Raw genomic sequence first — 25666 nt, 5'->3', positions numbered from 1 at the left:
GGAAGTGGCAGCCTGACCCTCATTCACTCTGGGTCACAGAACCGGAGACCGGTTCTGAGTCCTGGGGAGGGTATGGGTATGGGCCTGGTGCCATTGGTTGCTTAGTCATCATGAGGAAGGGGCACAGAAAATGACTGCAGGTGACAGCTTAATTGGAATTGGTGGTAATTATGTTGCCTAACAGAGTAAATCAGTCTTTTCAACCCCCAAACTTCCTAAAGGCCCAGCCTCCTCTCCTAAGAAAAAGCTCCCTCTTGACTATGTGACTACAGTTCTCTCTCCTCTCTGCCATGACCTTTCACTTTTGTGTTTTGGGTTGTAATTCGTTCACTCAACGGGTGTTTGCTGAATACCTCGAACCGTGTTACACACTCGAGATGCCCCTGTAATAAGATCACCACCATTCCTGATCCCTGAGCGTTTGGTCCAGCGGTCAGGCAGACCATAAGTAATTAGCGTGACGGCGCTTCCACGGGGGAAGTGCAGGATTCCAGGGGACAAGAGCTGGTGGCCCAACTGCTGCCTGACGTAGAGTGGGTGCTGGGAGCTTGCCTAGCGAAGGGAAGCGAGTTTCCCTGGGCGCCTGCTTCTCCCCACACTCTCCCCCGTCTCCTCCTTGGCAAGCCTGCCCTCACCCACGTCATGCTCCGGCGCTGTGAAGGGAAGCCCTGTGTCCTGCTTGTCTTTTCCCCTGAATAAGAACCCCATTGGGCTCCCCAGAGGCAGGGCGATAGGGACGGAGATCTCAGACACCCATGCATCACCTTCCCCTGCTCAAGCTCTGCTTTGCATCAGAAGCAGCCCTGGGGGTTCACCGGATCCAAACTCCAAGGACCAAATAGAGTCAGGCCTGGAAGAGATCTTGGAGGTAGGTCTTTACAGCTTAGCAAACATTCACTGAGTGTCTATTATGTGTCCAGGAGAGACTTGTATATAAATAAGGTACAACACAGTGTGAGAAGTGACAGTGACAAAGCAGAGGCTTCAGCAGTCCTCATAGGCTTCCATTAGCTCTAAGCCTCTTACCTACCTTAAGTGATGTACTTTGATGACTCTCCCGGGACTCTAGTAGGAATGAATGTGGATGATGGAAAGGAGGCTTCTTTTAGAACTTGTGAAGAGGACTGACTTGGAGGACTGACCTTCTGTGCTGAGCAGGGCCCGAGTGTACAAGTGTGCGTGTGTGTGCGTGCACTCAAATGTATGCCACATTTCTTTTGTCCTGCCTCTGATGCCTTTGCTAGTGGTTCTGGTTCTTTGCCTGTACTTTGTAAAATCCAGTCTATCTTTGATCTTTTCTTGAGGCCATGCTGCATTGGGTATAATAGAAAGATGGTGTCACAGCAAAGGTTGACTAGGTCCCAGGTTCTTTAAGGATGGGACACTGCCTACTTTTCTCTATGTCCCCTCCACCCTCCATTCAGTGTGTGGCACCTAGTGGGTGCTAAGTGTGGTTTTGCTGGACTGACCTGAATTCTGCCCTGAGCCCACCCAGGGGCTTGTACCGCTCATCAGGAGTGACTTTGGGGTTGCCAGCTGTTTTGTCTGCTCCGCTCACCATGATCGCTAAGCAGAGCACCCTTGTCTGTCCTACTCTTCTGGCAAGGTTTGTGTTCACTCATGGCTCACTGTCCAAAATCCTTTGTCCTAAGAGATAGGACTTAAGCTGTTAAGGTCTGCCTTAAGTGCTGTTCAGGTCCTGGGACTGGTTTGCCTATGTACTGTGTTTGTGCTGTCTACCCACACTCGGATTAATTCCTTTCACAATGGACCTCTCATCAGCTGTGTGCACCAGAAGCCTTGGAATTGAATGCTCCTGTTTCCTCTCCAGTCACTGTTAACCATTTTACTTCGTTGTTTACCTGTGTGGCTATAGCCCTGGCCATAGGCTGTAATTAGAAACAGGTAGGTGTAAAAAGAGCAGGTGGTCTGTTGTGGCTTTGTGAGCTCACCGATGTGGTCGGAGCTGAGCTCCGTACTGGGGCTGGGGGGGCGGGGGGGCGGGTCAGAGAGGGATTGGGGGTGTGCTTTCCTTTCTATAAACACTTCTCCATAACTTCTTGTCCAGATGACCTACTGTCTGACAGGGATCTTTCCCCTTTCTCTCCAAACAAGTAGAGACACTACGGAGAAATTATTATCATCATCAAGAGAGTGCAGAGAGAGGGCGTAAACAGGGTGGGATGGTGGGAGAGGTTATTAGCTTAAGTGATATAAGTGTTGACTCGTGTTGGGTGGAGATTGAGAGACTGGCAATTGTCTTGCCACAAACTTGGGAACACTGTAGTACCACCCAGGGATCTCCTGTCCCACTGGGCTGTTGTGAGGTTCTGTAAAACACTGTATACAATGTCGGTGTTACTGCTTTTTTTCCGACAAAGAATCTTTCTTGAACTTCTGATGCATGTGTTGTAGGGCAGCAAAATCAGGCCATTGCTTAATTGGGTACAGCTTATGAGGAGCAATGAGCAAAGAGAGGATAGCCCATCTGTGTGGAGTTGTTCAAATGCAACAAGTCCTTAAGTCTTAAAGGCCATCAATCTCAAAGCCCACCAGTGCCACAGTATGAAATTAGACCTGCAGTGAACGGCTTTCAGTAGAAAAGTTCCACGACACCTGTCCCCCCTCACTGCTATGTGCCAGGCTGCCTTCACACGTAATCTCCTTAACTCTTATTAGCAGCTCAGCAAAGGGGGTATTATCATTCGCATTTTCACAGAGTAAACTGAGGGTCAAAGACTAAGTAATTTACCCAAAGTCACCTTCTACCAAAGGTAGAAGTGGCAGAGCTCTTATCCAAACCCAAGGCTCATGGTATTTCAGTACCTGATCCTGCAGAGTTTCAATGTTGTCACTTAGTAGAGAAGCTATGTCTATAATACAAATTTGAGGTGAGCCCTAAAATCCTTACGTGGTAAAGCATCACGAAGTGTTTTAATAACCTCTTTCCCCATCTGTAAAGGGGACGATAACACTCCCTGGGCTGTGATGATGAAAAGTGGACCATGTGTGTCCACCCCCAGCCCTGGGCTCGGCACAGAGTAGGTGCTTTCGGCATATTTAGTGCTCTCGTCCCTACTCCCCTCCCCACACTCTCTCTTCAGGCCTGAACTTGTCCTGTTTCTCACGTACAGCTTTCTTCCTTCTCCTCCCATCCCTCTCTGCCTGCCTTCTTCCACCCTGGCCTCAAGCTTAGGGCCATGCTGTCACTGGCTAGATGATAGCCAATCACGGTATCATCCTAGATGAGGTTCCCTGCAGTTCAGTGGCTGCAGGAAGCCCGAAGTCTCAAGCTTATTTGGGTGTTTGTTTTGGGAGAAGAGACAAGAAGGAAAACAAAGAAGGTTCTTGAATGAAACCTCAAGCCATAGGAGCATCTGCAGAGGCACTGACTTCTGTCAGGCAGCTTGACCTTCCCCAAGGGCTGCCAACTCATCTAAGGGCCATTTGGGTTTGAAAAATAAAGGCCACAGTTAGTCATTTCCCCCTAGAAAAACCCTTTGGTTCCACCACTGATAAGTGTGTCTGCATGCGTTCCTCTTAATAGGCCCACGGGTCAGAGTAACATTCCTTCCCAATCCCAAATTTCTAATCCAAATAGACCCTTTAGTTCAGCAGACATTGACTTTTCTAGGTGCTAGGGTTACTGAGATGAAGTGGACACCTCCTTGCCTTCAGGGAGTTTAGAGTCTGGGAAAAGAGGCATATTATAGACAGGCATAAATCGTCGTGGAAATGTTGCAGTTGGTGTGCACAGCGCTGTGGAAAGTGGGATGAGGAATAATCACTGGAGGCATTATACAGTGACGCTGGAGGCAAGTTTCGAAGGATAAGAAAGGGAGAAGCAGAAGATGGTTCTGGGAGAAGGAAGGTGTGAAAAAGCAGCTTGCCCGGGACTTAGGGCTCGTGGGAGGAAGACAAGGGGAAGGTTGGCTGCAGCCCAGTTAATACAGAGCCTGGAAGATTGTGTGAAGAAGTTTGAACCTTATTTGATCATACTTGTTTGGGGAGCTATCAAAGGTGAGTCTATTAGCTCTTTTGCTTGTTTGTTTTTAACTGACCTCAAAAGGGGAAAAAAAATCACTCCTAATTCCTTCACATTATCAAATCAGCTGCTTTTATTTGTTTCCTGTTTCCTTCCAGGCCTTACCCAACTGTTTACATGCTTTTTACAAAATGCGATCTGCTTTTTTCCTTAATATCCTTTAAACGTTTTTCATGTTGCTGCTTGCTCTTTCTAATTATTACTTTTAATGGCTGCATAATAGTCCACTGATTTTTCTGCCATAACTTAAAGCAGTGTGGTAGAGTGAAAAGAGCCAAGGTTTTTTTTTGTTTTTTTTTTTTTTGGGTACGCGGGCCTCTCACTGTTGTGGCCTCTCCCGATGCAGAGCACAGGCTCCAGACGTGCAGGCTCAGCAGCCATGGCTCACGGGCCCAGCCACTCCGCGGCATGTGGGATCTTCCTGGACCAGGGCACGAACCCGTGTCCCCTGCATCGGCAGGCGGACTCTCAACCACTGCGCCACCAGGGAAGCCCGAGCCAGGGTTTTTAGTGTCAGCCAGACCTCGTTCAAATCCTGACTCTGTGGTTTACCATCTGTGTGATCTTGGACAAAATACTGAATCACTCTGAGCTTTAATTTCCTCATTTATAAAATGGGTTGGTCGTACACCTACGTTACAGGGCCATTGTGAGAATTACATCAAATTAGGCAAATGATGGACGCTGGCCTATAGGAGGCATTGCTCAGTGAATGGTAGCTGCTCACTTGTCATCTTTACTGTCCAGTTGAGCTTGATATTCTAGAAAGAAGGTAGGTGACCGTGTGGAGGCTTATTAGCTGGGGAGAGGAGACTCGGAGCCAGTTTGAAGGCCCTCGACATGCACCGTCTGCTACAGTAGCCACTAACACATGTGGCTACTGAGCGCCTGAGATGTGGCTAGTCTGTGCTGGGATGTGTAATAAATAGAAAATACACACTAGATTTAGTAGACTTGTATAAAACAAGTATAAAACTTTATTAATGATTTTTATATCGAGTATATGTTGAAATGATAGTATTTTTGATATATTGTGTTATAAAAGATATTATTAAAATGATCCCCACCTGATTTTTCAGTGTGACTACTAGAACATTTTAAATACTCTATGTGGCTTGCATTGTGTTTCTCTGGTTGCTCCTGCCAGAGTTAGAGTCCACGCGACCAATCTGATACTGGGGTGGAGAATGAGAGGGAGCCAGGAGACAAGGATGAGTCCCGGGTTGGGCAGCTGAGCGGATGGTGAATCTTTACATAGTTTTAGGGAAGACCGGGCAAGAGTAGATGGGTTTGTCTGTGTTTGTAGAAGCAGGTCATTAGCGGGTGTCCTCTGAGCAGTGAAATGAAAAGCAGGTATTTGGTCTGGACCGGAGAAGCTGTCCCTGCTTTCCTTCAGAGCTGCCATTCTGGCTGTCGCCACATCACACACATCCGTGGTGAGATTACTGACCAAAGGGCCCACTGCCGGGAGGGCTGGGAAGAGCTTGGCTGCTCCGCTGAGCTCCCAGAGTGCTCCAGCACTGGTTTGTACCGGAGCCCCAGGTGTTCCCACTTGCTCCTTCGTGGTCTCCCCCCAGGTCACCCCACACACTTCTCGGTAACACACACAATATGTGGTATTACAAACACAGAAGTTGGAGGGGAAGGCTGCTCTGCAGGGATCGTAAGTGTCCAGAGTCCTTTTAGGCCCTGGTCAGTTGTGTGTCTTCACCTACTCTGGTTTGGGGTCTTCAGGCCTTTGTGGTTCCCTAATAGATGTAAATGGATATGACGCTGAGATAGACTTCTGGGTAGCATTTCAGGTACCCAAATGCTATTTTGGTTTTAGAACTAGGAATTGAAATTGTACCTGGCTCTCGAAATATCCACTGTAGCCTTTCCTGAAGGGGTGCTGGGATATAGGGCCTTAAAATCAGGATAAAAGCAAAGAAAAATTCTGAGCACTTTTGTATACTCTCCTACAGTCTTGCCCTCCCCCACCCCTCCTCTCCCCTCCCCTCCCACCCCGGGGGTTGAGCTTAGGAAACCACAGATTCAAGATGCATTTCAGTCGGGGAAGAGCAAGGAAAGTAGAATAGAGCAAGCTTGGAGGACAAAACACAAACCACAGCAAGCACCAGAATCTGCCTCGGTTTGAGCAGTTTTATCTGACCTAGCCTGCCTGACTCCGGCACTGGGCGACGCAAAAGGCCCGTGTAATAGGCGCTAGCACCACTCTGCCGTGGGCCAGAACACTGATTGTAGTTGTCAGTTGGGTAAAGAGTTTCAAGTTCTTGGTCAGCAATAGTACAACTATAGGAGTGTGTACATGGTTCATTCCTTCAGCAACCATTTACTGAGCTCTTCCTGTGTACCAGACCGTGGGATTAAAGTTTCAACTGTAGGAGAGTATGTGAACGCTTTTATAGTTTTTCTTCGTTTTTATCTTCTGTCTTGATTTTAAACTTGTGATTTTTTTTTTTTACAGTCACAGAACAAAAAACTATGTTTCACAACTTACAAAACTGATTATTCTTTAGGAATTCTATCATAGCTTGGTTACCAATTGTATTTTTTCTGAGAAGTTGGGAGAAATGTACTCTGTTCCCTCCCCACCTCTCTCCCCTCCTTCCCTTTTTGTCCCTGGGGAAAGATCACCTCTGACCTCAGGGAGCCCTAAGTCTCCCTTCCATCATATATATGCATGACAAGGCTTCATCTGCTAGACAACCCCCTCCATCAACTCAGAGGAGCCCCATATGCCCTTAGTTTGGCTGTGACAGAGCAGCCCGAGGAGAAAGGGCCCCAGCTTGGCAGGCCAGTGGGTCCTCTGCCCCTACAGGGATGTATTTCTAAAGTAGTTTCATCTCATTGCAAAACCTGTGACTTTTTCCATACAACTGTGGAGAGCTAGGAATTGACCACAGGCCCGACACCTACAGGAGGTAGGTGTTGCTGGCTTGAATGCCCTTCAGTTGACTGGGGTGGGTGTTGGAGGTAGGTAGGTAGGGGTTGGGATATCTAGGCATAGCGGGCTGAATAGCTCTGAAGGCTTGTGTGCGCCAAGGCCCCGATGGACCTGCCTACCGTCTCTCCACACGTGCACGGGCCGCGCACACCTGCGGCTCCACGTGCGCCGGCCCCTGCGCAGGTGCTGTGCTGCTCTCCCCACTCCGCTGCCCAAGAAGTTCCCACTCGTCACCTCTCCCCGCCAACTCCAAGCCCCCGTCTCAGCATCACCTCACCTTCCTCACTCCTTACCCCACAGTCCTGTCTTTCTGCCAGCCCAGACTTCTCCAGATTAGAGCTCTCTAGGGACCTGGTCCTTTTAAAAATAAGAAGTAAAGAAAAGAGAGGAAAAACAGAAGCAAACAGAAGAATGAAACTGGACCGAAGAGGCAGTGGTGCCTCGAGCTATCTCACTGCATTACAATGAATATGGACTCTATTAAGCTCCGTTCTGCCTGTTAGTGTTTCCCTGGGCAACACAGCCCCCATATGGCAGGCATGCAGCAGATTAGGGGAGGCCCCTGGGCCTCATTGAAGGCCGGGGGCGTGATTGGCAGTTGAGCCTCCTCCCTACCTCCCCCTACTCCTCACACTTGACACTGCCTGTGTTTATCTAAAGCGAGGAGGGGGGGCCATTTGGAAGGTTTTTGTGCTGCTCTGAGAGAAGGGAGAGGAGAGGGGAGGGGGTTGCGGAGGACGGCGGTAGAGGCGGGGTGGGAAGGGGCAGGGAACGGGGGAAGGCCTCATAAATATTCAAGAGGAGCGGTGAATGGGGAGAGAGAAATAAAGCAGATGGAATTCGTGTTAAAGAACAGCACAATCACCCTGTTTTGAGCCCTCCGAAGACAAAAAAAAAGAAAAGGGAACGGCCTTCTAGGAGTGTGGAAGCTGCGCTTATCCAATTAGCAGGGTTGTCAAGTTGAATTTATATGGAATAGGGGTGGGGGGATTGAGAAGCGAGCGCAGAAGAAAGGAAGTGGTTTTTCTTTTCTCTTTTTGCCAGTTTAGCAACAAGGTTTGTGGGGTTTTTTTCTCACCTTTCTCTCTTTAAAGGTAGATCTAAAAAAAAAAAATCTCTTTAAGGAGATGAGGCCATTTTCAGGAAGAGGTATATATGACGAAGAAATAAGACTCCCTAGTAACTTTCTCCTCAAGTGATGGAGGCGGGGGAGAGGATTAGATTTGTCTAGTGGGCAAATCAAGAGACCAGACCTTCTCTTTACTCGAAGGCAGAGGGGGCTTCTCTCTGGGGGGGATTCCTCCCCAGAGCTAAGATGCTGTGTCCAGACTCTTCCTTTCCCCTTGCCTGGATGGTAAAGGGGTCTACCTGCCTGAGAAGAAATAAACTCTGTCCATGTTGTTAAGCAGCTTGTTATAAATGTGGAGTTCAGTGTGAATTAGCCCAGGTTTAGCTAATCTCCCCAGAATGCCTCTTTGCTTATATATTCCCTTCTCAAACCACCAATAGTTCCCCTCTGTCTATGGTGTTAATTTCAGACTCTTTTTCCTAGTCTTCCACGGCATGACCCAATCTCAGTTTCCTCCCTTGTCTCTCTTCATTCCTCTAGAATGGTCTCTAAGCTGGGGGCTCCAAAGGGGAAATATAAGATATTCCATTGGGGCACTGGAAGAAAATATTAGAGATTCTCTTATGGTTTATTTCTATCTACAAAAGGAATAGGAAAGAAATTCAGCTTTCCTAATATTTAATACTGGGATTGACAGTCTTTAGTCTGTATGTCGGGCAATGACGTGTTGCAACAGAGAGATCTGCATTTCTCGGAGGGCTTGACAGTGGGGACCTCACTCGCTTGATCATTCACTCCCCAGTTTTCTTGTTCTCTGTTAAGTGGATTTATAGATTATGTTATTTAGGTTTTTTTTTTTTTTTTCTTTTTTTGTTATTTAGTTTTAACTAAATTAACTCTCACAAAAGGACAAGTAGCTTAAAAAGATTGCTGCAAAGAAACTGGGTTGAAGAGTGTGCTGAGACTCCGGCACATGCAAACAGGATGAAAACAGCAGAGCTGACCCTTTTCAAGTCACATTAGGAGGTAGAAACAATAATAATGGAATCACATCTGATGAGAAGTGAACAAATTAATTAACATTCAAGCAGACCATTTGAAAGAGATTACATCCATATCATTAGTGATGAATCTAATCCTAAATAGACTTTCTGCCTTAAGGTATTAGCTTCATGATATTAGAAAACAATCGTGATTAACAAGTCATTAAAAAATGTGGTTTCACTTCTGCCTACTCTTAAATTTTAGTTTGGCAGTATTGTGCATTTAATTTATAAATAAATATGCATGTATTAGGATATTCTGGGAGATTTGCCCAGAGTGTTTTTCTCAGGAGAGAGCAAAATCAGAAAGGTTAGGAGACCCCTTTCCAGATAAGCATCTGCTTGATGTACCACCATCCAAACAGAACTTTCCCACCACATCAGCGTCACCCTCTGTAGTGCCCTCCGGCTCTTACACGTGCACATATTCTAGGAGGCCCAGTTTCAAACCCACTTATCCAGAAAAACCTTTCCTGAAGGCCTGAAATTGAAAATGCTCTCCCCCCTCTGCTCATTTTCCACTTCCCATTTGCGACTAAACTGATATCCATTAAGGTTCTAGAGTAAAGAATGCTAAAGTTGTTAGATGAGAGTAATTTCAAAACCTCAGTGGTTTTATGCAACATAGGTTTATTTCTTCTCCTGTCATAGATTGTGCTATCTTCCATCTCGTAGCTATGCCTTGTGAAACATGGGATGTGGCCCACTGGCAGTGGGAGGAGGGAGAAGCAGCCCCCCAATTCTCTTAACTCTCTTGGTCTGGAAGTGACCCAGAACATGTTCACTTACATGTCATTGGCCAGTACTTGTCACCTGGCCCTAAGCCAACTGCAGAGCAGGCTGGGAAGTGGGGAGCTCATGGATATTTGCCGAGCACTGGCTGACTTACGTTCCAAGCTTTTTTTTTAAGCTTCTCAGGACAGGATCCATCTTCTAGTACAGTGCCTTGCGTACTGTCTTCTATATGGTAGATCACAGTGATATTTTTTTCTTCCCAATAATAATAATGATAATAAAATCACAATACACACAGTCTTTTGTTTTTTGGGGGGTTTTTTCATTGTATTTATTTTTGGCTGCGTTGGGTCTTCATTGCTGCGCACGGGCTTTCTCTAGTTGCTGCGAGCGGGGGCTACTCTTCGTTGCGGCACATGTGCTTCCCATTGCAGTGCATGCACGGGCTCTAGGCGCGCGGGCTTCAGTAGTTGTGGCACGTGGGCTCAGTAGTTGTGGCTCATGGGCTGTAGACCACAGGCTCAGTAGTTGTGGCGTGCAGGCTTAGTTGCTCTGCGGCATATGGGATCTTCCTGGGCCAGGAATCGAACCTGTGTCCCCTGCATTGGCAGGCGGATTCTTAACCACTGAGCCCCACCAGGGAGGTCCCCTACACATAGTTTTTTAATAGAAAACATACACAAACTTTGGATAAGGAATAGGCTAGAAATATATTTAGAGGCTGGCTAGAGCATGGCTCATACTTAAGACCATCAAACCATTGTTGTTCTCCCCTGTGTGATGTCAGAGTGGTCTGCGTAGATGTTCCAGATATTAATCTTGAACTGTATTGCCTAATGTGGTAACCACTAGCCCTGTTGGCTAACTTAAAATTAAAAATTCAATTCCTTAGTTATATTAGCCACACTTAAGTATTTAATTGCCACAAGTGCTAGTGGCTACCTAGCATCTTGGACAGTGCAAATATAGAACATTTTCATCATTGCAGAAAATTTTATCGAAGACATTCATGTAAAGAACAGGAAGAGATTCTTCCAGATTAGAATTCTAAATGGTAAAAGAATGAAAATGACCACACAGAAAGTTACTGTTATAGATAATGATCCAGGTGACATTTTTATGCCTAAGGAAGTAAATTCAAGAACATTCTAAATTTAGTTCTAAAAGCAGTTTTAAGCAGTTGGTTAACATGACCCAGAAACAATCTTCTGGGAGACAGTGTCAGGGGAGTGGAAAGAGCACCGGACTAAGGGTCAGGAGACCTGACTTGTCACCCTGGATCCCTCTTAACTGGGAGACCTGCAAATCGCTCAGCCTCTCTGCACCTTGCTTTCCTCATTTATAATACCTGTTAGGTGTTATCCAAAGCTATGAATTTTTCTGAGGTCCCTCCTGATTTAAAATGTTACCCTTTAATTACGTCTGGGGGTAAAAACTTTTTACATTAGGAAAAAAATGCCTTTCTTAAATACTTCTCCTAGATCTGTCTAAACCCACATATTCAGCTGAGAATTAAATTCACTTGTTTGCCCAAGATTTCCCCCAATGTCAGTCCTCTGTGCAGAAGTACCACCCTCTTTCTTGAGGCCAGAGGGCTGCCAGCCCTCACCCTCCAGTCACTTGGCATCACCTTCGCAGGGCAAAACTTCTCTCTGCCTTGGAAAAGGCCAGTCTTACTCTACAGAATTGGGAACATGTGAAAAACGTGGAACTTGGGGTCAGAAATATTCCTTTTTTCATCTAGCCAGCCCCTCTCAACCAATGGAACAAGGATTTTGTCAGATCTCATTCTTGCCACTGGAAGAATTTTTTTTTTTTTTTTTTTTTTTGCGGTACGTGGGCCTCTCACTGTTGTGGCCTCTCCCGTTGCGGAGCACAGGCTCCGGACACGCAGGCTCAGCGGCCATGGCTCATGGGCCCAGCCGCTCCGTGGCATGTGGGATCTTCCCAGACCGGGGCACGAACCCATGTCCCCTGCATTGGCAGGTGGACTCTCAACCACTGCGGCACCAGGGAAGCCCCTGGAAGAATGTTTTTAAGAAGGACTCTCTGTGTTACCTGCTAGATCACGTGCTCTTCTGTGTAGCTCATCTTGTTAGTGGTCATAGGACATCCACAGGGTGTGTGTTTGGCATTTTAGACCGTGGAGGCTTCTGTCTCAGAGAGCTGTAGTGGCCTGGGTGATCAGGGCATGAGATGTGGCCTCGGGTGCCCTTGCCTCCCTCTCGTTCCTGCCAGCCCGCCAGCCCTCTTGGGAGAAGGTGGAGCTGGCCTACTTCTGCTGATGATCAACTCTCAGTTGTTTGTAATTTTCTCTCGCAAAATAAATACTCTAAGGCTGTAATTTCTAGTGCTTGGTCTCAACCTTAGACGTGTATTCTGCTGCTGTTGTTTTTGGAAAGTTTTAAAAACGTCTGCTTGGAGATTATTTCAGTGGGAACATGTATGTCAGCAGTTCAACTTCTCAGATGCATTTTCTTTTATTTTTTGTGTCCAAGTAACCCTTAAAAATAGAAAGTACCTAGGCCTCAATGAGGAATTTATGTCAAGAATTCGTTTTCCCTTCTCTCTGCTTTTGTTTTTTTTGTTTTTTTTTTTTTTTTTTTTTTTTTTTGCGGTACGCGGGCCTCTCACTGCTGTGGCCTCTCCCATTGTGGAGCACAGGCTCCGGACGCGCAGGCTTAGTGGCCATGGCTTACGGGCCCAGCCACTCCGCGGCATGTGAGATCTTCCCGGACTGGGGCACGAACCCGCGTCCTCTGCATCGGCAGGCAGACTCTCAACCACTGTGCCACCAGGGAAGCCCCCTTCTCTCTGCTTTTGATTTTTTTTTCTTGATCTCTTTTTCTGAGAAAATGCAGAAAAAATAAGAAGGATCTAGTCCTACCTTGCATTGCCAAGAAAATTAACAGACCTTACTGTTGCCTTCACCCACTTTTGAAATTGTACCTTGTTCATTTCACAGTGGGACAAAGTTACACTGCAGTTAGTTACTCCAATTAAGTCCTACTTGCCTTTTTTTTATTATTAAAAAAATGTTCTCAGAAACCTGCATTTTTGGAATTATTTTTCTAGACCAAGCTCACTAGGTAACTTCCTCCAGGAAGCAGCTCAGTTTCCCCAGCTGCTAAATAAGATGCATAATAGCTACGGTGATCCCCCAGCCTCTGTATTTTTGTCACAGTTCTGCTTTGCCGTGACGGAGACCCCATGTGTCCTGCTTTGCGCTCACTGAGTGGTATCTGCTTACAAGTCTGTTGTGGGAGTTCATGAGTTAACTCCTTTCTCCCTCTTTGGACACCTGCTTCCTCACTCCCTCTCCCTCCTCAGCTACATTTTTTTCTCCTTTAAAAGCGGGATGGTGGCTGGCAGCAGTAGTGGGGTCTGTTTCCATTTTGAACCTTATAAATTACCCAGGGTGCAGAAGTAACAGGAATTGTTTGGCTGGCCCTCGTTAAGCAGGAGGGGGTCTGGGCTGAATTTCCTCAGTAAAACCTTTGTCGACTTTACAACCCAAACACCTCGGTGGCCACTCTGTGCTGGGATAAGAAACAGCCCTTCTGTCCCTTTGTCTGCTTGTCTTCTCTCTGCCTTTTACTACTTTGTATTCATTCTGTCTCCCTGCTGCCTCCTTCCTTTCCTTCCTTCTTCCTTTCTTAGGGCAGGGGAAGAGCAGGTGTGGGCAATCTCCTCAAGGAGTTGGGGGAAGAGGAACACGGCATGAGCAAGCAAGTTCCCTAAAATCCTGTAACTGGTCATTCATGCAGTGTTCTAGATAAATACGTTATTTCATTGGGGGAAAGTAGAGAATTAAAGCTAGTATCTGGATGATGGAGGGGACACCAAAGGCTTGCTTTTTGGTGTTTGTCTGTAACTATATTAATGAACTTAATGAACAGTGATTAAGAAACCACTGTTAAAATTCGTCATTGTTCTACCTCACCCTATTCCAACTCTGTTCGTCAAGCACCCACTTGGTGCAGAGGGCTGGTAGAAAAAAAAACATGAAAAGCCTACCATTGTGGTTAAAAGCACAGAACTTTGGAATGAGCCCAACCTGGGTTTCATTCCAGGCCTACAGTTATATGACCTCGGGCTAGTTACTTACCTTGTGGAACTCAGTTTCCTCACCTGTAAAGTGGGGATAATAGTCCCCACCATGTAGAGTTGTTCTGAAGATTAAGAGAATACCTTGTGCAAAGAGCTTAGCAAGATACCTATTGTGGTAACAGGCGTGTCCTCCCTCCCACCACGGCTACCCTCCCCTGCCATACTCACATCCTTTGCAGCTTCCCTTAACTTCACTTTGTTAATAACATGACCCTCTGATTTCCTGGATTGTCTGGAAAAGAGCAAAAGCTCTCTCTACCCCAAGAGGGAAAAACTTGTCAGGAAAAGCTTAAAATTTTTCTTTCAAACCTCTTTTAGAAAATGTCCCCTTGTTCTTCCCCAGAAGAGTAGAAGTCCTCTGATGTTGAAGACATGAGACAAAGGGAAGGATTAAAAATCAAGGGGAGGGCTTCCCTGGTGGCGCAGTGGTTGAGAGTCCGCCTGCCGATGCAGGGGACACGGGTTCGTGCCCCGGTCTGGGAGGAACCCACATGCCGCGGAGCGGCTGGGCCCGTGAGCCATGGCCGCTGAGCCTGCGCATCCGGAGCCTGTGCTCCGCAATGGGAGAGGCCACAACAGTGAGAGGCCCGCGTACCGAAAAAAAAAAAAAAAAAAAATCAAGGGGAAAGGACTCTGCCCTAGAAACCGTTCCGAACATCAGTGTGGGGCCAGGCCCTAGATCTGGTTTGGAGGGGTGCTTGTTTGGCAAAGCAGTGTAGCCCTCTTAACTCTCTAAGTAGCTAGGTGAAAAGCCAGAGGAGCTTGGAGAATGGAGAGGTTTAGGCAAATCTCAAGCACTCCCTAGCACAGAGCAAGAGCCTCGAAGCCCAGCCTCAGTCCTCTGTGAAAGGAGCCATGGGTGTTGAGAGGCCCAAGACCGGCTCTTACAGCAGACTGTACAAGTAGCCAGAACTCCAGAGACTGGAGAGCGTAACACAGCTGTCAGCTGGGCAGCTTAACTACCTCCTGTGACTTTTCAGTGGTGACTGTAAGTTTTTGAAAGAGTCGCTGGTTTAGGTAAACTGGTCCAAAAGTGTTCGCATTTTGAGTATATGTCACCCTCCTGGAAATATACTATTACTATTGCCGCATGTGCACGATTCAGGAATATGCATCCTCTGTCTAGATCATTATGGTGCTGCCTTCAGTTACCTGAATCTCACTGTACTGTCTCCCTGCCTAGCAGGGTGTTGGCACACCTTCCTCGTTGGTCTCATGTCCTATAGGTACAGCAGTGAAAACACAGAGGCAAGATCTTGGTTTCGGCTGTGACAGAAGTGTGTGTACATTTGCCTCTTTGTGATTTTGATGAATCTTTTAAACACCATAGCTTAAACGAGGCATAAAGAAATAACACTGTAGAAGGGGCGGAATTAAAGTTCTAGGCAGGCAATAAGAGGATGGCTGATGATAGCCGAGATATGTCATCAAGCGGCTAGAGGAGCAGTACAGTCTAGACCCCCAAGGAAATGTTCTGGGTGGAGATGCAACACAGCAAGCCGTCAAGAGTGCAGATTTTGTATTTTCTAATTTCCTTTGTGATTTCTTCTTTGATACATAAGTTATTTAGAAATGTGTTAACTCCCAATATTTGGGGCTTTCCTAGATATCTTGTTTTGTTGGTTTCTAATTTAATTCCATTGTGTTCAAGTAACATACTCTGTAAGATCTCAGTCTTTTGAAATTTTATGGCCCAATATTTGGTCTGCATTTGTGAACATCGCATATGCACTTGAAGAGAATACTGTTGTTGGCTCTAATGATTGATGAATGTCAATTAGATCAGGAAGGTTGACATTGTTATTCAGATCTTCTATATCCCTACAATTTTTCATCTAACTGTTCTATCAGTTATTACCAGGGAAGTGTCACAATTGCCACTATGATTATAAAACTGCCTAATTTCCACTTTAATTCTGTCATTTTTTAAAATGTATTAGGCATATGCACATTTATGATTATACACTCAAGATGTGTGTGTTTCACTATGTGAAAATTTTATGTCACTAAAATTTAAAATAATCTGATTAGGACTCAGGGCCAAAAAGAATGTGTATAAAGGAGATCCTCTGAAAAAAATAATGATCTGGCAGAAGACCAAAAATGAAATTGTCTATTAAAAAAAAATGTACAGATTTTGTAGAGATGGAAAATACCAGAATTTCAGCACTAGGGGATGGAGAGAAGAAGAGGGGCCTTGGCTGAGTGACTTTTGTCTGTGTTTGTGTCTGGAGTTACAGACATTAGACAAGCTGAGGAGGGTTGGTAGGTTTCAGGAAATCAAAGAATGTTGACAAGGATGTAGGTGAAGAGCTGGGGTGACTCAAAACAGGAGATCTTTCATGAGCCTCTGAGACTTTAGGATTCATTCATTAGTAGCATCCCCTACCTGAGGGATGTAGCATGCATTCAGTATACTGTGACAGCACTGTGCACAGTAGTCTAAACTAGCAGCATGGTGTGCCACGTAGCCCTGGGCACCTAGCCTCCTGCAAGCAAATGGTAAAGATAACTGCATCCTTTCCAGCATCTGTGCTGGCTACTCACTGCCCTGAGCCTGGGACACGGCTGCCGGTCTCCGCCTCTCCGTGTCCTGGGCTCTCCTGTCCTCGTTGCTATGGGTGCACTGGGCAAGGCTCTGGCCTTCTTACCATGACATCACCTTCTAGCTCAAAGGGGCAACTTAGAAGCAGCTTATGTTAGATGAGAAATGGCATGAGAGTGTTCTTTAGTCTTCCAACAGCCGGCCAGGTCAAGACTTTGAATGTTACCACCTGTGATGGAAGCAGGGGCATGGGGACAAAGCCAGGCCCCATGGCCACCACAGGGGTGGCCCAGGCATTCTTACCACAGCCATTTCTCTCTCTTTTTCGCAACAGAGTGTAGCAGGGGATTGCGGTACCTCTTTGAGTGACTCCTTTGGCTTATGGGACGTTGACACACCGTGTCGCGTGGGATGATGATAACGCAGAGAGGAAAGAGGTCCGAGGTCACACTTGCTTGCCTCCTCTTGGCCATGGCCGGCTGCTTCGCAGACCTGAGTGAGTGTTTTCCTTGCCTTCTTGGTGGCCCTTCTGGGAAGAACACTTTGCCCCTAGTGTCAGAGGGAATCATCAGGCATTCTACAAGGACCCTCTAAAAAGGCCTCCTTCCTCCTGGATTTCAAAGAGCATTTCCTTCCCACTGACCTTCAGGGACACGCTCAATAATACAAGATGAGAAATGATCTCAGTAACATATTGGTTGTATTTTAATCATTTGAAACTTATACTAGGGAGGAGTAACGATAATGACTGAACTACCTTTTATTGAGCACTTAACTATAGGGCATTACAGCAGGCAGTTTACATGCATTGTCTGTCAGCTTCCCAGCGACGCTGTGAGACAAATATTATTAGGCCCATTATACAGATAAGAAGCTGAGACCCCAAAAGGCTAAAGTTCCCTGGCTCAGAAGCAGTGGCACTGGGATTCAGACACAGCGCCTGTTCAGGTCCAAAGCCTGAGCTCTTGCCTTCACACCACACTGCCACTCCAGTCTACTTTCTGGGGAAAAGGCCAGGTTGGGGAAATGGACCCGAGGTCAGCAGAGCTCTTCAGAGAAAGGTCAACTCCTCTCTGGGTTGCTCAACTCTGAAAGGCTGCCTGGGTGCGGTGCTTCTGAGCAGGTCATGCTGTTGGTTTCTTGGGGGTGTCAGTTCATCGCTACATGCCTGTTCTTCCTCCAGACGAGGTCCCTCAGGTCACTGTCCAGCCTTCTTCCACCGTCCAGAAGCTCGGAGGAACCGTGATCTTGGGCTGCGTGGTGGAGCCCCCCTGGATGAACACCACCTGGCGCCTGAACGGGAAGGAGCTGAATGGCTCGGATGATGCCCTGGGCGTCCTCATCACCCGCGGGACCCTCGTCATCACTGCCCTCAGCAACCACACTGTGGGACGGTACCAGTGTGTGGCCCGGATGCCTGCAGGGGCTGTGGCCAGCGTGCCAGCCACCGTGACGCTAGCTAGTGAGTACTGCTCCTCTGCCCCCTCCCATTCTCTCTCTGTCCCCCACCCCAATCAAACCCCCTGTCATCAGTCCCACCATAAAAGGGGCCTTGCCCACTGACGTTTCCAATCACAGTGGTGGCTGCCCAGTAATCTCCAGTGGCTGGGGACCTTTGTGCTCTCTGAGTAGAGGCAGGGTCTGGAGTGAGCGTCTAGAAAGAAGGAAACTTGACATGGTTGAACTGTTTCTGTGGGCCCCAGAGCTGGGCCACGCCGTGCCTTTCTACTTGGTCGCCCTGTGGTCTTCAATGTCGTTGTGCCCCGCGCCCCCCATCCTCGCAGCAGTTGCAGTCAGAGCATGTACAGGGCCACGTGTGGTCCGAACAGAGCCCGCCCATTCCTCCTTGGCCTCCTGCCTCTCTGCGGGGCAGGCATAGTCTAAATTCCTGAAACAGAAGTAGTGGAACACAATGAAAAGGCAACTGTGGGACAGAGGGTAGAGAGGAAGAAATGAGGTGACACTTTGGTTCAAGGAGGTTGCCGGGAGAAGACTTCATGCTACTCTTATATATAGTTACCACTTGGGTACACTATTGTGCCCAAGCTCAGTACACACATTACCTGATTTTCTACCCATGGTACGTATGGGAAATGAGACTTGACTGGTTAAATAAACTTCCAAAGGCTTATTTTGGAAGCGCAGCCGCAACACCTGCGCTTATATGTGGAGTCTATAGCCAGGAGGTTCACTTGGCCCTTGAACAATTCAGGGTGAGGGTCGCCGACCCTCTGGGCACTCGAGAATTGGCATATAACTCATAAGGGGTCCTCTACATCCTCAGGTCCAACCAACCTCGGGTCATGCAGTGCCGTAGTATTTACTGTGCGGGAAAAGATCCCCAGCCACGTGGCCCCACGCAGTTCAAGCCCATGTTGTTCAAGGTCAACAGTATTAAGAATTACCTCCCCTTCCTGGTGGCTGGAGCCTAGGAAACAGGGGATCTTGTTGAGAGTTCCATGGTGTTTGGGCTTAACCTTTTAGAAGGTCTCCTGAGCTTGTTCCCTCACGACTTAGCTGTGCCTCTTTATCCCGGACAGCCCTGCTTCCATGTCACCATCGTTATCACCCTCCTGGACCATGTGGTTCCAGGAGGTTGGTGGTCCTTATGTTACGGGTCACACCTAAGGCAGCCAGCTTCTAAGATGCTCCTTAAGCGTCAGCTGGGGTCCCTGAGGTGTGAGGCGTGAGTCCTGGGGAGAAAGTGGTGAGAGAAGGGGGAGTAGAAAAGCAGGTGAGAAAAGACCCCGCCCTGCCCTCTGGTTTCCAGATCCCTAGAGGGACTTCACTCCCCTGGTAGAATAGAGACTAGAACGAGGCTGGCAACAGTATTCCTGTTTCCTGGGGAACCAGTTTAGCAGCCCTGCCCTCTTCTCAGAGGAGGCCGGAAGACAGGGTGGGTCCCTAGCTACCTCCCTAGTGGGGGAGGCCAAGCCTGGGCTGCATCTTGTAGCCACTTTGCCTCTGTGGCTGCAGCAGCATTCACTGAATCTGAGTGCCAGGCCTCTGGGGAGCAGGCTTAGGGTTCGGGTTCAGTGAGGCAGGCAGGCCCTGGGCCACCTGCTGGGCCCTCCCCCCAGGTGTGCTGGTGGGCTGGGGCAGGGTGCTGGGAGAGCTGGGTGAGGAGGGTGACAGGGGTCAACTCGTCGTAACAAGAAGGGCTGAGGCCAGAGCTACACTTCTTACCATCATACTTCTCTCGTAGATTTTTAAATTATAATCCAATTGACTCTAGAAAGTTTAGAATATATGGAACATAATGTCTCCCCACCGTCCTTGTACAACCACCATCATCATTTTGGAGTATACCCTTCTGGTCTTCATCCCTACCTATATTTTTACACTACTGAATATACAGTTTCTGTCCTTATTCTCTCCCCTTTGACATCGTATGACAAGCATTTTCCATTGGTCATATGACCGGATTTACTTTTTCTTTTTTATTGAGTATAAAATGCATCCAGTAAAGTACACAAAACGCACGAATGTTAAGTGAACAGCCCAATGTGTTTTTCGCGTGTACGTACCGTGTACCCACCGCTCTGGCACGCTCCTAGTTAATCTGTCCCCCGTCCCCCTCCAGAGCAGGAGCACAGTTGCTCATGGCCCTAGAACATCCCAGAGTGGCTCTACCATAGTGTCCTGAACGCTCTTCCTAGGACTGGGCAATCGGGTCCTTGCCAGTTGTTCATTATTACAAATGAGAGGTGCCTTTTAGCAACCTTTGTGCCTTTAGCAACGCCGCTCCTCCAGGAGGTTTGCTCACCTGCAAATGGTCAGCCCTCGTCTGTGAAGACTTGGGAGACTCCCTAACTTGGCCTGATCACAAGCCAGCCTGAACCTCTCATTGTTTGGAGAACGGGAGAGCTGGAGAGTATAAGATTTATTTTGGAGCCCTCCTTCTACTTCAAGGTGAATCTGTGTGAGGAGAGACAATTTATAGCCTTTATTTAAAAAAAAAATCCTGGCCCCTTCTTTCTCTGGTGCTCAAAGGGATCTGCAGTTGGCAGTGAGGACAAAGGGAATGGTTTGGTTGCAACCCAAGAAGGCGCAGTGAGAGAAGAGGGGGCTTGTGCAGAAGCTGAGGCGAGTCTTGTTTGAAAACCAAGAGCTATTGGCTTGTCATTTAGGCATGAATCAGAAGAGAAATGTTTGGGCCTGACCAGAAGATGGATGGAGAAGTGCTGGAAATGGGGAGAGCGGGCTTGGAGGGTCTGTGTCCTGGGGAGAGGGAGTTGGTGGACTGGAACTACAGCCTCCCAAAGTTGGAGGAGGCAGTGACGGGGTGGCAGGAGGGCGGGAGAGAGGGGTGCTGTGCTTGGGTTAATGCCATGGGGGATTTGGCCCAGACTCAGCAGCTAGATTAAGTTTCCCAGAGCACATTCCTGAGCAGAATGGGGGCTGTGTTCTGCTGGGTGGCTGGTGTGCGAGGGAGGCCAAGCGGCAGAAGGGATTATGGAAGGCACGTTCTGCATTCAGAGGCGAGGCCGGCAGCGGTGTGCCGGCGCTCGCACGCATGCACGCACGCACGCACGCCCACACTTGGTGTTTCAGGCTTCCTTCTCCTCTGGCCTCTCCCCAGTGCATTCAGATGTTCATCCTCAGGCAGGGTACTTGCTGTTTGGCCTCCGTGGCAGGGCGCTGCCTCCTGCATCTCGGTGAACCCCTAGAGATCACTGGGGGTTTTCAGTGATGGGGCTTTCAGTGATGGGGGCGTTCAGTGATGGGGGCGTTCAGTGATGGGGGCTTTCAGTGATGGGGCTTTCAGTGATGGGGCTTTCAGTGATGGGGCTTTCAGTGATGGGGGCGTTCAGTGATGGGGGCGTTCAGTGATGGGGGCGTTCAGTGATGGGGCTTTCAGTGATGGGGCTTTCAGTGATGGGGGCGTTCAGTGATGGGGGCGTTCAGTGATGGGGGCGTTCAGTGATGGGGGCGTTCAGTGATGGGGGCTTTCAGTGATGGGGGCTTTCAGTGATGGGGCTTTCAGTGATGGGGCATTCAGTGATGGGGGTGTTCAGTGATGGGGGCTTTCAGTGATGGGGGCTAAGACCTGGCTTGAGGATTCAGGGATGTGGAGGAGGCTGCTGGCAGAACTTCCCTGGTCCAGACCACTTTTACTCTGATGCCAGGGGGTGCACTTGAACTTTACCCCTGCCTGGTGACATCAGCCTGTGTTCTTCAGGTAAAATGGGACCACCTGAAGTCTCACCTGTGCACTCCCACCCTCTCCTCCAGGTGGTCCTGGCTGTGTGGAGAACTGCTTTTCTTACTCTCTGTGGAGGTGCCCTTCCCACTCTCTTCTGTGGCGATTTTTTTCCCCTTTTCACTTAAGCTTTCTTTGTGGTGAATCTCTCTTGCTGCTAATGCCTCTCTTCAGACCATGTCGTCTAATTCTTTTTGAAATGCTTTGACTTTGCTCTCCTTTCTTACCTCTCTTCCCCTTACCTCTCTTTTCACAAGCTTCACACCCGGGCACCACCAACTGTTGAGCCTGAACCAACAGCGGATGTTGCCAGTGGACACCGCATTCCTTGTTGCTGGACCCCGAGGCACCCTTAGCGTTGTTCTCCACACAGCACAGCACGTAATCACAGCCAGTTCAGAGCTGGTATGCAGCGTGAAAGCTGTTTCCGACCCCTTACCACTCGTCATCTACCATTCAGATAAACTCCTAATAATTCTTCATTTTTACCTTCTTTCTATCTTTTCAGTTAATTCTCCCAGTTATCCTATAATCCCCAGGTCCTAGTCATAGTTGGAAATAAAATAGGCGGTAACTGGGTAGTAATTCTGTATCTGGGGATTTTAGTCTTCAGGCTAATGTGAAGTCTTATGCTGGTGCTGGTTTAATTGACAGCCGATATGTAACCCCTTCGTAAGGTCTTTAAGCCCTAGGACCAGTCACGTACTCCTGAATTATCCTTCTCTGGCATCAGAGATCAGAGGCAAGACGGCTGACAGGAAGGGAAGGAGTTCCCCTTAGGCAGCTGTGTCCATGACTCTGTGCCTTTGAGGAAAGGTCAGAAGGGGACAGGGGCCCTTTGTTACCATAATTTAACCCATGAGTGAAATGAAGAGCCCAACTGGTATGATGGAAAAAACAAGAAACTTAAACCGAGGATCTTTTTTTTTTTTTTAAGTTTTAACTCTGCCACTTAAGAGTTAATGTGGCTTTGGGCAAGTCACTTGGTTTCTCAGATTGCCACAACTGTGAAATGAGCACAGTAATGATTACATCATCCATCTTATGGTTTTGTTTTGTTTTGGTTTTTAGAGAATCAAATGAGAGAGTATATGATAGTAATATTTTGAGGCATTTTATGAATTCCAGACTTTATTCACTCACCCATTTGGTCAGCACATATCCGTGGAGTATCCTCTTGCAGAAGGCTCTGAGGCCGGTGCCCAACCCTGTGCTGCCCAACTGCATTCTGGGAGCAGCCCTAGGACGACAGAGCCCAGGAGGGGCAAAGCTTCTGTCACAGCCAGAGCCAAGAGAGAGGACTGGCTTATCAGGAAGAGAGAGCAAACCCATTTCCTGTGAAGTTCTTGGCTTCCCCTACTCACATGTTCTCCAACCTGGGTTCCCACCTCCCCGCCACCTTTGAGAGCAGCCCGTAGTGTCACTGCATATATGTTGTCAGTGTAGCCCGCAGAGCTGCCCATTTATGCTTGTGTTGGCTCACTGCTGCTTATTGTTCCAAGGAGACAGTGCTGGTTTGCGCTGGCAGGATGGGCCGACCCTGGCCCTTGGCCTTGTGAGTTCCACAAACAGAAGCCATGACTTCTTACTCAGCTCCCCAGCTCTGATTCCCATCAGACACTTCCTTAAGGTCTTCTGTGCTGTGACCCTGAATTAGAATAGGCCATTAAGGATTGCTGTCGACATTAAAAAAATATATTTCTAGCTTCCTTTATCCTTGTTTTTATTTATTTTTTAATTATTTTTTTTTTTGCGGTACGCGGGCCTCTCACTGTTGTGGCCTCTCCCATTGCGGAGCACAGGCTCTGTACGCTCAGGCTCAGCGGCCATGGCTCACGGGCCCAGCCGCTCCGTGGCATGTGGGATCTTCCCAGACCCGGGCACGAACCCATGTCCCCTGCATCGGCAGGCAGACTCTCAACCACTGCGCCACCAGGGAAGCCCTATCCTTGTTTTTAGTCAGGGTTCTCCAGAGAAGAAGAGCCAATCTCCCCCCCCCACATATATATATAAAATGCATGTATGTATATATACACACACATATATACACACAAACATAACTATATAAACACATAATTTTATGGACAACATACATATGAATATATATACACACTTATATAATTATATATACACATGTAATTTTATGGAGAACATATATGTAATTATACACACACACACATATGGGGAGAGAGAGAGAGAGAAAGACGAGTAGAGAAAGGAAAAAAGAAAGGGAGAGAAAGATTTATTTTAAAGAATTGGCTCACATGATTGTGGAGGCTGGTGAGTCCAAAATCCATAGGGCTAGCCGGCAGGCTGGAGAGTCATGAGTCCCGCTAGGGAACCAGCAAACCAGCCATTGTCCTGAGTTCAATATCTGGGTGTTTTGGAGATTCGTGTCCTGCGAATTGGGGAGTGTTTAGAATTTCCAGCAGCACAGTAAGACCTAGTCCCTCCTGTTGAGGATCTCTTAGTCTGATGGAGAAGGTGGACTGCATTTACCTGTTAGCCATAAAGCAAGTCAGTCAGACCCATGAGTTGCCTAATAGAGATATAAACAGATTTTAATGGGAGCTCAGGTGAACAGTGATTCATTTCAGTTTCAGGGGATTGAGGAAGACTCAGGGTTGAGCCTTGAAGAATGTGTGAGGGACAACCTTTCTCTCTAATTTTTTGAGTCCTCACATCCCTTTCTCAGACCTTCAACAACGAAGTTCAGCTCTCTACATCGTGTACTTAGACCTAAGCCCAGTGCAGTTTCTTGGACGGTGCAGATAATTCCATAGTGAGTTCAGTCAGATCCTGAAATTAGGATGAGGTAGCAAGAGAGAGACAATCACCCAGTGGCTGTATTTCTCTAGGAGTGGAAAGGAGTCTGCAGCTGAAAGCTGGGTCTGAAGATGCCCTCCAGGCAGAGTGTGAATCTGTCTTTGCTGGGAGAGGCAGAGAGACAGCTCCACACGGTGGTATAGTTGGAAAAGGAGAACTAACTTGAGCTTGAAATCCAACTGCTTTATGCCGTAAGCGTTGTGTATTTTACTTTGCCAGTTGGACAAGAAAATTATTGAAAGACAGTTTAAACCTAAAAGGTACTAAGCAACTTGAGTACCTAAATAGGAGATGACTAAGGAATACCTTACAGCTTTAGGCCAAAGTCATATTAACCCTTTCTGTTTTCTAGTGGATACAGGCAGAAATTCACACCTCACAAGAATTTCCCCTGGTATTCTGGTGAAATCTTCAAATGGCTTTGGCAATGCTAATCCCAGTAGGCCTGGCACAGGTGCCCAGACAAATGTGTGGAGTTAGCTCAGGGCATCATGGCAGCAACTGCCCCAAACAGCCAGGGTTCCAATTCTCTATTTAGCAACCGTCAATATTTACCAAAAGAGGGCTCAGTTCCATGGTGCACCTTCTCCCAAGGACATGCTTAGAACTCTTAACCTACCCCACTCCTCTCCTCAGTCTGTTCTTTGCACACACACCCATATGCTTAAATAAAATCCTAGGTTCATTTTCTAAGCTAAGAGAAAAGGGAAGGACCACACAGTGTGTTAAGCAGGTACAACTATAGATTCAGTGAGCCAGAACAGACTTTAAGAAGCCTTTTGCGCAGGAAGACAAGGGGAGGGATTGATTAGCTTGCTTGAAATCACTGGAACGTCTAAAGGACATGATGCAAGATGGTTCTTTTAAAATGAAAAAGAATCAGGAGAGCAAATGAGTTCCTTGGCTCTCCTTTTTTTTGTGTGTGTAGAAGAGTTTAGGGATTTCTACCCTGATCTTGTTTTTTAGACTTGCAACCATTTTTGGAATCTGGTAATAGTCCCAGGAACTATAGAACAGTGAGTCTGTCCTGCAAATGGGACAAAATGTTCAAATCTAAATAAAGGACTGTCACTTAATACTGAGGGATAAAAAGGTAAGCAAAAGGAAAAAAAAAAAACTTGCTAAGGCAGAAACAGCATGTTT

The 25666-nt window shown here is 47.5% G+C and overlaps 1 protein-coding gene across 5 annotated transcripts in view; it reads left to right on the top strand.

Moving 5' to 3' along the window:
* BOC (BOC cell adhesion associated, oncogene regulated) overlaps window positions 1–25666 on the top strand; it is a 263978-nt gene that overhangs the window by 205961 nt on the left and 32351 nt on the right. For all 5 annotated transcript variants that reach the window (XR_007477587.1, XM_049710306.1, XM_049710305.1 and 2 more), the window contains 2 exons: window positions 16829–16990; window positions 17678–17956. Coding sequence is in view for 4 of the 5 variants with exons in the window: in XM_049710306.1 (XP_049566263.1) it covers window positions 16906–16990; window positions 17678–17956 (364 nt within the window). In the remaining variant the exon portion in view is untranslated. The remainder of the gene's footprint in view (window positions 1–16828; window positions 16991–17677; window positions 17957–25666) is intronic.

The sequence above is a fragment of the Orcinus orca genome, chromosome 5, assembly GCF_937001465.1.
Source record: "Orcinus orca chromosome 5, mOrcOrc1.1, whole genome shotgun sequence".
In the NCBI taxonomy this organism is placed as follows: Eukaryota; Metazoa; Chordata; class Mammalia; order Artiodactyla; family Delphinidae; genus Orcinus; species Orcinus orca.
This window is presented reverse-complemented; position numbering and strand designations above follow the sequence as displayed.